Source organism: Callospermophilus lateralis, chromosome 15 (genome assembly GCF_048772815.1).
Source record: "Callospermophilus lateralis isolate mCalLat2 chromosome 15, mCalLat2.hap1, whole genome shotgun sequence".
Taxonomy (NCBI): domain Eukaryota; kingdom Metazoa; phylum Chordata; class Mammalia; order Rodentia; family Sciuridae; genus Callospermophilus; species Callospermophilus lateralis.
The window spans coordinates 23,453,480-23,469,887 of NC_135319.1; the positions used below are offsets into that span (position 1 = coordinate 23,453,480).

General features: G+C 32.8%; 1 protein-coding gene across 4 annotated transcripts in view; it reads right to left on the reverse strand.

Moving 5' to 3' along the window:
- Window positions 1-16,408, reverse strand: part of Prkg1 (protein kinase cGMP-dependent 1) — a 1,145,359-nt gene that overhangs the window by 5,912 nt on the left and 1,123,039 nt on the right. For all 4 annotated transcript variants that reach the window (XM_076834291.1, XM_076834290.1, XM_076834292.1 and 1 more), the window contains 6 exons: window positions 15,948-16,037; window positions 7,567-7,708; window positions 6,102-6,265; window positions 2,460-2,582; window positions 2,311-2,373; window positions 1,056-1,122 (listed from right to left, as the gene is read on the reverse strand). In XM_076834291.1, coding sequence (XP_076690406.1) covers window positions 1,056-1,122; window positions 2,311-2,373; window positions 2,460-2,582; window positions 6,102-6,265; window positions 7,567-7,708; window positions 15,948-16,037 — 649 coding nt within the window. The remainder of the gene's footprint in view (window positions 1-1,055; window positions 1,123-2,310; window positions 2,374-2,459; window positions 2,583-6,101; window positions 6,266-7,566; window positions 7,709-15,947; window positions 16,038-16,408) is intronic.

Below are 16,408 nucleotides of genomic sequence, written 5' to 3' on the forward strand. Positions count from 1 at the left end.
AGCATCTGTAATGTGGGACATGGTAATGGTATTTTTTTATTTTGTTTTATGTATACACAAATGTTGACTCAGAAATAAATCTTAGAAAAAAGAAAAATATTTTCTGTGTAATATTTTCTGCAGACTTGAATTAATCTTAGAAAGAGGTAGCATATGAATAAAAGTCCCAGGATCATAAAGCAGCCCTCTCTCTCTTGATTAAGACACACTATATTTTATTAAACAGATGCAGGACAGATGAAAAATATAGATGCAATCAGTTGAAATCTATTTCAGGTAATTATGATGTAAAGAATCCATTTAGTGAATGTAGTGGCTATTTAATAAGAAACCTGATTGTTAAAAAAAAGAAAAGAATCTTTTTCTTTTATTATTTATTTATTTAGTTAGTTTTGGACTAGGGATTGAACCCAGAGGCATTTTATCATGAGCTACATCCCCAGCCTTTTATATATATATATTTTTAATTTTGAGACCCTCATTAAGTTGCTTAGGGCCTCACTAAATTGCTGAGGCTGGCCTTGAACTTGTGGTCCTCCTGCCTCAGCCTCTTGACTCACTGGGATTATAAGCAAGTGCCACCACACCTGGCTCTTTTTCTTTCAGAGCTTGATAGAGGAATGAAAGGATATGTTGTATCTGAGAGTGCTTCAAAGTCACATTGCGGGGCAGGGAGAACTACAGAGGCAGAAATGGAATGCTGGCCAAGAAATGATAACCGCTGAACTGGTTGCTGCAGATTCATTTTGTGATTCTGTCTACACATGCACATAGTTAGTCTTTACCACAGCAAAAATTAAACCATATTCATCAACACAGGCGACTGGAATGAAAGTGGAGAGTTAAAAAAGATAAGGCTAAAACGCATCCATAGCAACCATCCCCAAAGTTATCTGTTTTGAAGTTGGGAGTTTCGAGTACTCCATCATTTTAATGGGGTACTTTGATAGCTTATTTAACCCATTACAGGACAAAATTTGACAAATAACACTTCTTTGTTGATGATATCAACACCAGAGAGCACGTCACACAATTTCAGATGGAAAGTCACTTACACTTGGTATGATGGGAGGAGTCAAGGTGCCCTTCCTCAGACCTTCCCAGTTAAAGCCCTCAAACCATCTAGAAAAGGAAAAAACATCATCAGAAGATAGATAGAACCTTCTCTGGCGTCTTCCAGGACAACACGTAGGGTTTGTGTGCCCTAGAAAGCAATTAGGCTAATATCTTCCTGTGACAAAATGCTTTCTCTTGAATCAGATGTTTTTCAATTAGCTTATCTCATAAAAAGCATATTTTGAAAGTGTGATTGTCAAATTTGAACACCAACCGCTATGCAACTGTTTTTCTTGTCATTTCAGTTGTAATATCTGTATAACCTTGTTCCTCCATTGTCATTACAATTTATAAGTGTCATAATATGATTGGCCCTGTGCCTTACTAGACTCTTTATTTTAAGGAGATAGAGTCAGGAGATGAAGTGAGGACAGAAAATTAACTTTCCATCTCTGCCACTGATTCAGAGTGCAGCCTAAGCTAATCACCCTTTTCATAGTCCTCTATTTGTCTCTTCATATCCCAATTTCCTCACTTTTTTTTCCTTTTTAAGATAGAAAAAAGGTATTTTATATACAGCTTTTCTGTGAAAATAAGAACAACATACTGGCACAGGAAGGTGTTTTCCTTTTGTTCTATGAAGATGCCACCATTAGCAAATGTGTACACCAAATTCTTAATAGGCCTTCTAGATTTCAGATAGTTCAGTAAATAAGTTCCTTTGATAAAGATATGAATTTCTTGGGAGTGTCAGGTAAGCAGGCTAAGAGAAAAATCAGTCTATGTTTAGATTAGCTTTGGAACATCCAGCGAACCTGGATGTTACCTACATTTCAAAAAGGGTGTACTCTGTACTGCTTTCCTGTTATATTTAATTGGGAGGTAGTTGGAAAAATATATATTTTGGCTTTAATCTAAAAAACTTAGGTATGCTATAGTGGGCAACTTTGTTTTTAATATTCTAGTAGGGAGTAGAGTCCCTAAATTAAAAATAAACATTTTTTTTTCCTTTGGGCCAGAGAGGAAAAAGAAATGCTAACTAGTGTGAGTTCAGAGCAACTGAATCAGTGAATTTGCTATAGCCACAGGGTTGTCACATATATCTAAGTACAGCTCAGGAGGAAGGGTCTTGGAAAGGCTAACCTGTCTCTACAAGCTCTTTGGCTATTCCTGTAGGAGAGCTGTATCCCTTATACACCAATAACTCTAAACATATCAAAAGACACCTAAAAGTTATTAAGAAAGAGGACTTACTTGTGCTTTTGAATGTCTTTCACTCCATTTTTCAAATTTCCTAATCTTTCTGACGGGTTGTCCCTGAAAGTAAAATAATCATTTTGTTAAGTAATCTAATTATTTTCACACTACGATCCTTTCAAAAACAATGTGTTTAAAACAATTACCTGCATAGTTTTTTGATTAAGTTAGCAGCATTTTTGGCAATCTTCTTTGGAAATTCTATCATGTCAATCCCCCTCAATATGATATTATAGGTTTTCATAGGATCTGGGCCTGAGAAAGGTGGGCTGTGAGAATGAGAGCAAGATATGATCAGAGACATTATTTTTACTTTCTAAATAAGAATGGTGAAATTTATAAACTCCAATAATGATACCAATTCTTATGTTGGGGCTTACATTAGTAGTGAAAACAAAAAGAAATTCAATTAGCAGCCAAACACTATGCAAGCCCTTGGCAAAAACCATAAATGGATGAGGTTTCTCTGATGTTCCCCTCATTTCTGTTTAGTGCAGGTGCCTAGCTTCTTGTTGTCCTGGGTCATTAAAAAACTATCCCTTAACTCTTTGGCCTTTGTCACGCCAATCAACTTTATCCAGGGTTTTTGTTTCTTTGAGAAGAAATCTTGTGGATTATTTTATTTTTGTACTACATGTTTATTAATAGAAGTTTAAATCATTTCCTTTTATTCGGTAGATGTAAAATAGAAGCCCATTTGCTTTTGTTGAGGGATGTGACGCTATCTGCCTCATTTTCTGTAACAATTATTTTCTGTTTACTTTAATATGTTATTAGCTATAAGTCAATTTTAGTCACTTTTAAAATGAATAAACATGAGATGATGTTTAGTATTCTCTTAGAATTTAAAAAGTTTTGTGTGATGTTACAATTGAATATTCTCTTTCTTAGGAATTTTGACATTTAGTTTAAAAAGTGAGGAAGACACAAATCTGGCATTTTTTATGAATTGAATGCATTTTAGTTCATGATTTTGCTTTTATATTTATATGTTTATCTTAGATAAATAGAACAATTTTTTTAAAGAAGGCTTTTGTGGTTTTTCAGAAGTGATGCACATACATTCTAAGATATTCAGGCAATATGTAAAACTTAAAATTACTTAAAAGAAAAAATTATCAAATACCCAAATATTAATTATCAGCATTTGGTTAACATAATTTTGTATTTTTATCTGTGTAGATGGAAAAACATGGATTATATTACACTCGATTTTGAAAAATATAGGCATTCAATTTACTTTGACTTTATTCAACTCAGGAGTAAAACTAGAAATATGGTAAGATTCAAATAGCAATTCTTCAATGACAACATAAATTCCTGAAAGTTTTCTCTAAAGTAATTTATAAAAACTTTGAATTTATACTTTCTTTTTAAAAATAACATGCTTCAGCTTTCAAAACAATTAAGATTCTTAATTATAAATGATGAGGTATAAGTATACATATAGTTAGTTCTATTTTCCTCCTACTACTTCAACTTTGGTTGGTTTTGGTATTGTTTTAAGATTGTTAAAAATTATAAGACTTAAATTCTGTACAGCAATACAAATTTAAATTATTTCAACTAAAACTCTAGTTTTTAATGCAAAACTCTCCATTCGATCCTTTTTCTAGTTTCTCTGATCCTGAGTGCTTTATTTGAACTCATCTTTCTGTGGACTTGGTCATGTAGAAGTGTTTTTGAGAAATGCCTCAGTACATTATATGTTGCATTTGTATTGTATTTTAAGAATAAACTGTCTTGATATAAATTACTTGGGTTTATACCATAACATTCTCCAAGAACTACATAATACTTGGTATATTATCTTTAAGCAATAAAGGTGTCTAGAAAAGGTACGGCAATTCTAATCCTCCTCACAGTCAACACCATACATGATGTAATTTTGATGGTAATATGATTATCTTTGTCACTGAATTTGGAAAATCATACTTGACACATTGTGGTGTTATTATTCTGAAGGTTATATCATAATCACCAGATATCAAAAGTATACACTAAGGGGCCAGGGTTGTCGCTCAGTGGTAGAGTGCTCACCTAGCATGTGTGTAGGACCTGAGTTCTATCTCAGCACCACATAAAGATACATAAATAAAGGCATTATGTCCATCTACAACTAAAAAAATATATTTAAAAAAGTATACACTGAGTTAAGTATTTATGTGATGTATTTTCTATTATGCAATTAAGCTTTTCCTTCCCATTTGTAATATCCTATTCACACATACAATTGTGCTTTTCTATTTCCATTGACTTCTACATCCTCTTTCTACAAAAATTTCTGGATCTTTACTTTTCCATTTTTCCAACCTACGTACTATCTCTACAGCTACACTTTTTTCTTTGCATTCGATATTTTTTAACATTTAAAAAGTTTTATTTTTTAACTGATTCATAAAACGTAAAAAGCATACATATTAATGGATTCCATATAATGTGTTGATACATGTATACTTTGCATCATACTTAAATTAGATTAGAAACATTTATCTCCACAAATGTTTATCATTTCTTTATAGTGAAAACTGTCAAAGTCCTTTCTTGTAGCTTTCTGAAATGTGCAGCACCGTATTGACATCTATAGTCACCCTACTATGCAGTAGCACACCAGCACTTCTAACTCGTATCTAACTGTACCTTAGTACCCATTGATCAACCTCTCCCCATTCCATCACTCCCCTGTACGCTTTACAGCCTCTGATAACCACTGTTCTTCACTCAATTTCTAAAAATCAAGTTTTCCAAATTCTACCCAGAAGTAAGTTCATACAATATTTGTCTCCCTGTATTTGGTTCATTTCAGTTAACATAATGACCTCCAGCTCCTTCTATGCTGCATGTGGCAAAAGTCAGTCTTTCATCCTTTAAAATGGTCAAACAAGTGTTCCATGGAGTATATGTACCACATTGTCTTTATCCATATATTAGCTGATGGATACTTAGGATAGTTCTATATTTGGGCTATTATGAATAAGACTGCAGTGAACAGGGGAGTGCAGATGTCCCTCAACAGACTGATTTTATTTTCTTGGCTATATACTCAGTAATGGGATTACTGGATCATAGACTATAATTCTATTTTAAATTTTAAGGAAAGCCATGCCTATGATGCCCTTTCTTTTTCCTCTCTACATCTAAGTCCCAGTCTTCCTTTTAAAGTGTTGGCACTATAGGTCTTCAATTCTTGAAAAGCCTTCTGGACAAACGTAGTTCTCTACCAAACTCTGTGGGTCATAAAGGCCCTTCCACTTTCTGTTCTTACTACATTTCATAGTTATGTATTCACTTCTCTGTTAATGTTGGTCTTTGGGGAGCTTGTAATCTGTTTTATGCCATGTGATATTCCTAATGCCCATTTTGGTTGTTGTTGATTACAATATTATATAAATAATCAGCAACACATTCACGTGTTGTAAATTCACACATTCACACACATATATAAAATTGCTAAACAGTTCTCTTACTTCTATGTTAACCTTTGAAATTTTAAGATTATCATTTCCCTTGCTTCATTGTCAGCTACAAGATTAGATTCAAAATCTCAAATTAAGACACTGGATCCTTCTACATTCACATACATATAAGGACTTAGCAATAATGAGACTAAAAATTTGGTTGTCTTCATTGGACGTATTTTAAATCTTTGTGAATTGTCATTAGCATAAATAATTAAAGTGTGAGATATGCTGAAATCTACCTAGATGGACTAATCACAGTGATAAAGTCAGGAATGTAAAATTGTATGTGGTCTAATTTTACTAGCAGTTCCCTATAAATGTCCATACCTGCCAGTCAGAAGTTCATACATTAGAATTCCCAATGACCAATAGTCAGCTGAAATGTCATGACCTTTGTTTAAGATGATCTCTGGGGCTACATACTCTGGAGTCCCACAAAAAGTCCATGTTTTCTTTCCAAATCCTATTTTCTTTGCAAAGCCAAAATCAACCTTAAAAAGAGAGAAAGATAAGATAGTAAGCCACTTATGATTAGGTTGTAATGCAATAAATTATTTTGCTGAATCATGAAAATAAAAAATAACAGATCCAGGCTATTATGATTTTCTTTTCTAAAAGGAATCATGTATCCAGCAAACAATGTTACCCTGATTGAACCCTGTTGCAGTGGGAAAAGTTGGACCCAAATATTGAATTAAATTCACATGATTAATAAGAAAAGCAAACTTTCTTTCCTGAAGAATTTTTCATTTTTTCCTACTTTTATGCCACCAGAAGTTGTGGCATAAAGAAAAAATTTCCCCTTTACTCAAAAACATTAAAAGTCCAAGTGCTCCTACCCAGCATCTTTCCCAGAATATACTGATTTATGCTGGACTTTATGCAATTGACAATTTAATTAATATTAATTATTTGAGAAGGCATGTTATCATTGAAAGAAATGGTCCTGGGTTCTATGCTCAGCACCACATAAACAAATAAAGGTATTGTGTCCATCTACAACTAAAAAAAAAATATTAAAAAGTATACACGAGTCTGCCCCTGGTAAACATGAATAAAATAAGAGTGGAACCTTATTTTTTTTGAGAAACCTTTCAAAAGGGGAGCTGCAAATGCAGAAAATCTATTTCTTTTCTAAAACAATTCAGATGTCACTATAAATAATTAATTGTATTGATTTGATTTCTTTAAGAACCATATGCTATATAAAAAATCCCCAAAGCTTAAAAATGGAATCAGGCACTGACAGATCCAAGACCCAGAAAATTTGTACATTTTAAAATAGGAGAACTTCCATTCTACAGTAAATCTTTAGAACTTTTGACATTATCATTATCATCATCATCATCATCATCATCATCACCTGAGAACATTATTGGCAGAGTTCAATTTTTACCATTAGCATTTTTCTTAAATAAATACTATTAAAATGGTTCACAGTTGTCTATATTATAAATGTGCCTTGCCTTTGGATGGCAGAAGTCTGACTAGGAAAAATAACCTATAAGCTCTTTTAGGTCTATGAACATGCACCAGGAATAGTGTTTCCTAACACTTGTCAAAAAGCATGTTTTGCCAGAGTAGTATCTGAAACTTAGACAACATAATTCCTTATAACTTTTACATAATTTGAAAATATATTTAGTTGAAAACTCTAATGCTAAATCCTACTTTTAAGAATAGTTGTAACACTACAGTGGAAACCAGATTTTAATGTTAGCAAACAAAGACAGTTTTATAAATGGATATTTTAAAACTTTCAGAACAGAACCCATGTATGAAAAGCACTGACCAGTTTGGCATAACCTCGATGATCCAGGATGAGATTTTCTGGCTTGAGGTCCCTGTAAATGATTCCTTTGGAATGCAGATAGGCAAAAGCTTCCACCACACATGCTGTGTAAAATCTGGTTGTAGAATCTTCAAATGAACCTCTAAGACACAGACAATGAAACGAAAAGTGTATAAAAGTTAGTTTCTCTAATAAGGTTAATTTTCCTTCTCATTTCGCTATATTCCTGGGCCAAAATTTAGCCCAGAGACCAAAGTCTGCCTATCTAAATGTCATATAAGTGCCATTCATTCCACTGGGTTTTCTAAAGCATTTCAGGATCAAGCCAAGAGATTTTCTGTCCTTATGTGTGGGATAGTAAAAATCTAACTTCCTGAAAGGGATCAAGAAGAGTTCAAGCACATTCCAGGTTTCAGGTATGTGGTGGCTTCCTCTTAACAGCCCACCACAATCCACACAGGAACAGAGTTTCAGCAGTAGGCAGGGGAGAGAGTCAGTTCTATTTTAGAGTATATCTACCACACATATGCTTCTTAAAGGAGTGGTTTATCTAAACATTGTAGATATAGTTCATGAGAATGCAAAATAAATAAAATTAAATTTAAAAGCTCATGTTTTTAAAGAACCATGTTGGAATCAGCTTCAATGAGCTCTGCTTTCAAAAATTCTGTCATCCGGACAAAAGTTTCCTACACTACAGCTTTCTTATTAGTAGGAGGAGATGGAGCTAAAAGACAATTTGGAAAAAAAGGTAACTAAAAGGGAATATTCAATTGATTATAATTTTTAGCAAGAAAATTCCGTCTCTTGTCTCTGTATGTAGAAGTGCATGTAAAGGAAAACAAACAAACAAAAAAAAAAAAACCCTTGACATCCAAGGTTAATTCCTTGATTCTACATCAGAATCTTCCTACTTTAGCTGTTTTTTCTTGGAACAACTTAAAAAAATAAACTTCCTTTTTGCAGTAATAAGCTCAATTTAAGAACTGTGTAATTCAAGAAAAAACTCAACTCAAAGTGGCTCAAAGACATAGATAGGAATTAGACCAGAAACCCTGCACCTGTTAGAAGAAAACATAGGCCCAACACTCCAACATATTGACCCAGGAACTGACTTCCTTAACAAGACTCTAAAAGTGGAAGAAGTAAAATAAAAAATCAATAAATGAGATGGTATCAAACTAAAAAGCTTCTTCATAGCAAACGGAACAATCAAAAACATGAAGAGAGAGTCTACAGAACATGAAATAAACCTTTGCCATCTGCACCTCAGACAGGGCATTAATACCAAGAATATAGAAAGAACTCAAAAACTTTAACACCGAAAACAAACAAACAACAACAACAACAACAAAAAAACCCAATCAATAAATGGGCAAAGGAACTTAACAGATACTTCTCAAAAGAAGAAATATGAGTGGTCAAAAAATACATGAAAAAATGTTCAAATTTCTAGCAATCAGAGAAATGCAAATTAAAACTACACTAAGATTTCCTCTCACTCCAATCAGAATGGCAATTAACAAGAATACAAGTAACAATAAATGTTGGTTAGGACATGGGAGAAAAGGTGCACTCACACACTGTTGGTGGGTCTACAAATTGGTGCAAACACTCTGGAAAGTAATATGGAGATGCCTCAGAAAACTAGGAATGAACCACCATTTGACCCAGGTTTTCCACCAAAGGAGTTAAAATCACCACACTACAGGGACACAGCCACATCAATGTTTATAGCAGCACAATTCACAATAGCTAAGCTATGTGACCAGCCTAGGTGCAAATGTGGCATATGTACACAATGGAATATTACCCAGCCATAAAGAAGAATGACTTTAGGACATTTGTCAGTAAGTGGATGGATTTACAGACTGTCATGCTAAGTGAAATAAGCCAATTCCTCAAAACCAGAGGTTGAATGTTTTCACTAATTTGTGATAGCTAACCCACAATAAGGGAGGGGGGTAGAAATTCAGTAGTTTAAATAAAGAAGGGAAAGGAGGGATGTAGGAAAGGAAAGACAGTGGAATGAATCTGACATAACTTTCCTAAGTAAATGCATGAATATACGACAGTGAATCTCACCATTGAGTACTTCCATGAGAAATTAATAAAAAATATAACTGTGAGTAAATTGCAGAAAGATTAATAGAGGGAAGGGAATAGGAAGTGGGAAAAGGGAAGGGGAAGGAGAGGTACTGGGGTCTGTACTAGAACATGATATATTGCATGCTTTTATTCTTATGTCATAACAGATTCTGCTGTCACTTATAACTAAAAAGAACCAATAAAAAATGAGTATGAACACCAGTTCTTGAGGTGGCTGGGTTGGAACACAAGCAACAAGCCCAGAGATAGTTTGAGGTACTCTGCAATGAACAGTAGGCAGCAGCTTGCTCTGTTTGCATTTTGGTGACATTTACTTCTTTGTCAAAATTGAAGACAGAAATCTAACAAACTGGGCAGTGAAATATGAATACTTTTTTTTTTTCAAAATTTATCAGTGAATCCAAGGCTATAGCAGCCACCTTTCAGGTCATTTTTCAGAAGTAGTGTGTTTCTGAAGGGTATATTCTTCCAATTATTCATGTCCCTTGAATTGTCACTGAAATAATCAGCTTTTTTCTCAAAGAAATATCATATATATATACATACATATATATATATATATATACACATACATATATATACATATATATATATACATATATATACGTATATATATATATATATATATATATATATATATACATATATATATATATATATAAGCATGGTGATATCCACTCCTCTCAATCATTACTAGAATTTTAGCCATAAGTACCAAGATTCTTGAATCTCTTATTAAGGATATCTGAATGGAACTATTGTGAATTTATGAGGGTAAGAGAAAGTTTCTTGGAGAAACCCTGCATCTGTAATAGGAACTGAGTGGTAATTTTTAAGCTGCAATTGTCCTCTGACTTATACTATCCTTGGCAGAGCTAAGACTGTATAATCCAAGTTATTGAGAAAGGAATTACAGTATTGCCTTGAAACCCCATTCTTTGCCCGTAATTAAGTTAAATGTGTTTGCCTGTCAAGAACAGTACCTTTCCGTAAATAGGAGAGGTTATTTGCTTACATGGTAAACTTGTTTATTTTTTAAACACACACCTTAATCTATACTGAATATGAGCTCAGTCCCTCCTCAGTGGAAAGCATTGCAAAGAAAAACAAAACAAAATTGTACATGAAACAGAGTCTGGTTAAATTTTGTAGTATGTCTTGTTTTAATCCACAATTGGGTTATTTCCTGACATCAAGGCTAACTGTGATTTCAGTGGGCCTTTTTGAAGGATTACGAATTCTTGACTACTGTTTGAAGAAGAAATTATTTCTGCAGTTGTGACTCTGGACATTTCTCCGTTGTCCTTAATATCAGCCTTTAATGGACCCCAATTACAAATGCATTTTTATTGTTGGAATGACAGAAGATATGGGAGAGATTACTTTTTCACGAAATCTCTGCAGAAATGTATGCTTATATTCTGAATAAGTTGGTCATTAACAGAAAGATGGAAAAATTCTAGTACAAACTCAGGTTTGGGGGAGGAGGCTGTAGGTTAGAAATATGGACTTGGGCTCAACATTAGGTTCCATTTACTGTTTCTTTTTCTTTTTTAAAATTTATTGGGTCTTTTTAATTATACATTTAGAATTCATTTTGATATAATTATACAACCTGGGCACTTACGGTTGATCTTGAGTAACTACATATTTCACTGAGTTTCAGTGTTCTCCTTTGCACAATGTTGCTAATAATAGATATTGCCTCATTTGTGTTGTTGTGAGGATTCAAAAATTGATGCCTACATGTATTTGGATAAGTGCCTAGCATACAAATGGTACTCAATAAATATTTCACTATAACTGAACACCAAAATTCTTCTTTGGCAACTGTATCTTAAACTAGGAAAATTAACCCATGTCATAGAGGATAACAGGTCAAAGTCTTTGGTTGGGGGTGGTGAGGAATTTGCAACACTAACTCTTCACTGTTAGTGAAATGCTTCTCACTGCCATGAATCAGCTCTGCAGAAATCTCTGCTAAATCTATTCTTTTCATTTCCCAATATTTCTCACAAAAATCACCCTCATATTGCCTGCCAATCCAAATCCTCCCTTTTTTTCCATGAAGTTAACTGACCGAAATTCATACATCTTTTGTCATCAATTCCCTAAAGCCTATTTTCAGGTTTCTTTGTTCCTGAGCCAATTTGGAGGGTCTTAGAATGTTGGTTTCTATTTCTTCAAAAGACTGTACCAAGTATCTCCCATACACAGATATATTTGTAACATATTTTAAAAACTAAATGATAACCTTGAAAAGTCAACACAGTATACACATACAAAGTGTTTATCAGCAACACAGTGTTTCATCAGTAAATACTTGATATATGAAATTTGAGAATTTAAAAATATACATCTTGAGTGCAGTCACAAAGCATAACATTAGGGTGACTCAGAAGGAAAAATTACTATTAGAATTAGAAATGACAATGTTAATTTGATCTAAAATAGAAGTGAAAGCTTGTTTAATCAACAGTTTAGAGAGTTGCTTAAAAAATAAATTGCTTGACCTAGATAGCTCTTTCAAGTTAAAAAAAAAAATTGCGCCTTGATATCTGTAACATTTCATGAAAAGTAAGGGATAGATTCTTGTGCCTTTTTGGAAATGGGTGGTTGTTTTTGCTAAATGATAGTAGATAACAGTTTGAGAAAAATATACGGTTATATATATGTATTGACAAACTCAAATTAAAATTTAATCACAGTGTTTAATAATCTTGTCATAAACTGAGTCCTGAGACATCAGAATATAACAAAGATAAAATAACTCTTGTCAAAAGTGACTAGAATACATTGACTAGTGGCAACAATCATTAATGGGTATATATGTCTAAAGTGTGTGGCAATCTGTGAAGCTTATTGCCAATAGTAAAGTTAGAAATATGATGAAGACAGACTCATTTCTTTTGACATACATTCAATGTAAGCCATCTATTAGGTCATCAAAGATGAAATTTAAATAATTATCTTAAACAATATAGCCAGAAACAAAAAGAAAGGACATAAAAATACTTGTTATTTGTGGGATTATAAAATATATCTAGGAAAACATATGAATAGGAAGTGAGATTTGTGAAATTTGAAAAATATAGTTTCTGAAGTAATTATCTAAGATATTCAGTAGAAACATTAATATATTAAAATTCTAATAAAATATATTTGGATGTTAAATTTCACTGGATTAAAATTTTATTAATATTTTAAAATTTTATACTATTAAAAACTAATATTGATATTATGAATATGCTAACAATACTGAATATTAGTATATATTTATATATTTATTTATCATATTAACCAATTACATTTTTAAAAAGTTGCAGGGGTTGCCAATTCTTTGTTGAGAAGGAAGACAAATAAGATATAATTTGTCTCCAAAACTTATTGGAGACAAAAAGTCACCAACTGGAAGATAAAATGTTACAAATAATAAACCATGGAAATAGTAGAAACAGTTAATAGTTTAATAGTATAGCTCAAGCCTCAAGATTAAAAAAAAATTCATTTAATAGTCCTCAAATTCTATTCATACATTAGTATCATTTTAATTCTCATTTCTTGACAACAAATGAAGAAGTATTCTGTGTTCCTTTACTGTGCTGATGAGAAGAAAGAGAAAAGCAATAAATGGTCATCTCGGCTGGAAGTAGGAGAAGGAGGGTGTCTGAGACTTCCCATGCAAAATCTCAGCTCAGAGGTGTTTCATGGCAGGAAGGAATGTGGTCATGTAAGCTTTCCTTCAAATGAATCCCAATTTTCTTCATGGCTTTTAAAGATAGCTTCTCCCTCACCAATACTTCCTTGCCCACAAGGGAAAAACTGAATGAACTGAATTGAACAAGGCGAGGTTTTTGATTTGTTTGTTTTTATTACAGATATTTTCATATGCACTGTGACTAATAGCATAGGAGCATAATCTTTTGCTTGCCATTTTTTTTTGTTTGTTTCTTTTTAACAATTTTAGTCCAAATTTAAACAAACAGAATCAATGACAATATTAACTGAAGTCTGGATGCCCCAAATTATTCTTTTCTTACCAGCAATGGAAAAGAAAAAGGAAGGCCATGTAGAATAGAAGCAGTAAGGCTATAGGTATTCTTACAAAAGAAAGTTGACAGGGACAATGATTCTGAGTCATTTTACATGTTCCAGCTCCATTGCTTTTAAGGTTGAAGCTCCAGCATTTCTGAATCTTTGGGAAGAATCAAGTAGCCCCTAGTTCTCTGGATCTAGCCTCTTCACAGGGTATTAAGTGTATTGGGGGACTCAGCAACAGTGTACCCAAAACTTAATGATGATGGGGAAGGAAGAAGGCAGGCCCAGAAAGCAGCCTGGTGGAGGGAGAGAAATGGGACTCTATTCCTATTTTCCCACCATCCACTCTCCCAAGGAAGTTGCTACTTCACAGTGTCCTTATTTACCCCAACAAATCAAAATGTATCTCACTCAGAAGGCATGACTGGAGTTGATAATCAAGTGGAATACAGAAATTAAGTTATGTAAGGAAATAAATGAAATAACATTCATTTGGAAAAGTGATGACGGTGCCTGTTTCAGGCCTCATGAGAGGACTGCACACATAGTTTTATCATGATTTTTGTTGTCTTGTTGGTAATGGAACTTAACAGAAGTTTTTAAAAAATGTTATGGGAATAGAGATGGTCCTTTCTCTGAATAGCTTATTATTTGCTTTCCTAAGTAATTCCACCTGAAAATCTCATCCAACTCTAATTGTAAAAAAAAAAAAAAAAAAAAAAAAAAACCAGGGGAGAGATTTTAAGTAAATAAATAGATTGAAGTGTCAGATCAAACATAAACTGTAGAACCATATTAAAATATACCAGCTATTAATTCACAAATCAAAATATTAACTTAGTGAAACAGTCTGCAAATTCTGAGGAGTGGTAGTACATCTGCTTTATTTATTGAAGTATCCCCAGCCTCTGTCACAATGCCTGGGATATAATCTGTCTTCAAATATGAATTCAAATGTTAATATGCTCTAATAAAATAGCTTAGTACAGATATTAAACTGATCCCTAATGTTAATATACTGAAATCCCTTATATGCTTTCTTACCTATTCCCTTATTTACTTTTTTAAGAAATCAAACAAAACACTAGTATAATAGAATGCAATATGGTAAAACCAAATCCATTTGACATATGTAAGTAAGGTCAAGGAAATAAAAGAACTGAAAGAGCGTGTTGTACAAAGATATGAAAGTAGTATGAGAATGCCCTTAGGAATGAGAATTTAAATTGAGAGTTTATAAAGAGCTACTTGTTCTATGCCAGGATATCTACAAAGTAACAAATGTCAAAAAAATTACATGGTCCCTGAGAACATCAGGGCTATCTACAGATAAGTTTTAGAAAGATGTAACCCACCAGAGAGTCTGAGGAGCAGGACTGAAATAATAAGGAAAAGAGAGATGTCTAAATGTGAAAGTTTTAAGGAGCAAAGATGACTTTGGCAAGTCCAGTAGATCATTTATAGGAAATGACTGAAAGAGTATTCATAGGAAAGTAAAATTTGATCTCTTTTATTTGAAAAAAAAGATAGGTAGTGACATTCTGAGATATTTTATAGGATATTTTTTAAAAAGATAATTTGCTACTTATATAAATATGAGATGAAAAATTGAGATATAATGAATTTTAATAATTAAAAGAAACAAGCACTATTGAGACAAACTTTACTTTCCCTGGAAGGGTAGAAAAGTAAAACCAAGTCACATTGTTTACATGAACTATTATGAATAAATGGATTCATTTTTCCCTAAGATCAGCAAGGTCTAAAAGAGATGACTAGAAACTTTTATTAATTTTGAAGAGCAATAAATTGAAAAAAAAGTTCGTAGTGCCGTGAAAGGCAGATTGCCCATATGAAAAAGTTAATTCAAACTATAATCAATCATAAAATGTCTGTAATCATTTTCAAGTTAAAGCAATGTGTTAATTCCAGGTATAGAGATTTCTGATTCTGACACTCATGCTAAGCTGAGATCTGTGTATGTGCTTTTCTAAGTGTCTTTTTTATGGTAGACTAAGCCTATATCATTATTTTCATAGTGAATTTTATATGTATTATAATAAATTATATGTGTATAGTGGATTGTACCTTATGTTTAACTTATATTTTAGAATATAAACATATATAAAATGTAAATGTAATCTTTACACTTTATAATAATGGACTGTTCATTATAGATCATCAGGGGCAACTATGTTTTTAGATACACAATAGAATTTTCTTAAATCTCCTACCTATCCCTGAGAATGGTCCAGAGCTCTCCACCTAGGCAAACTTCCATCAACATATACAAATATTTGCTGTCCTTAAATGTTCTGTATAGCCTGTGAATTACAAATAAGAAAGTAAAGGTTATGAACACTACAGTGTTTTAAACACATTCAAAATTTTTAAGTTTTAAGAAATTAGCTTTTCCTTTATTTTCTTTTAATTGACAAGTACTAATTTTACATAGTTATGTGGTTCAGTACATACTTCAATACATATTTACCCTAGTTCATAATCACATCAGAATATTCAGCGTATCTGTTGCCTCACATATTTATTGTATAAAGTTAGAATTAGGAGGAATAGTTCTGGTGCTCCTCTGGAGTGTAGGGAACTAAGGCTGCTATTAAATATTTCAAAATAACTAAAAGAGTTTGATTGCTTTTATCACAAAAGTCTGCAAATTTCTGAGTGACCAAATTATAGT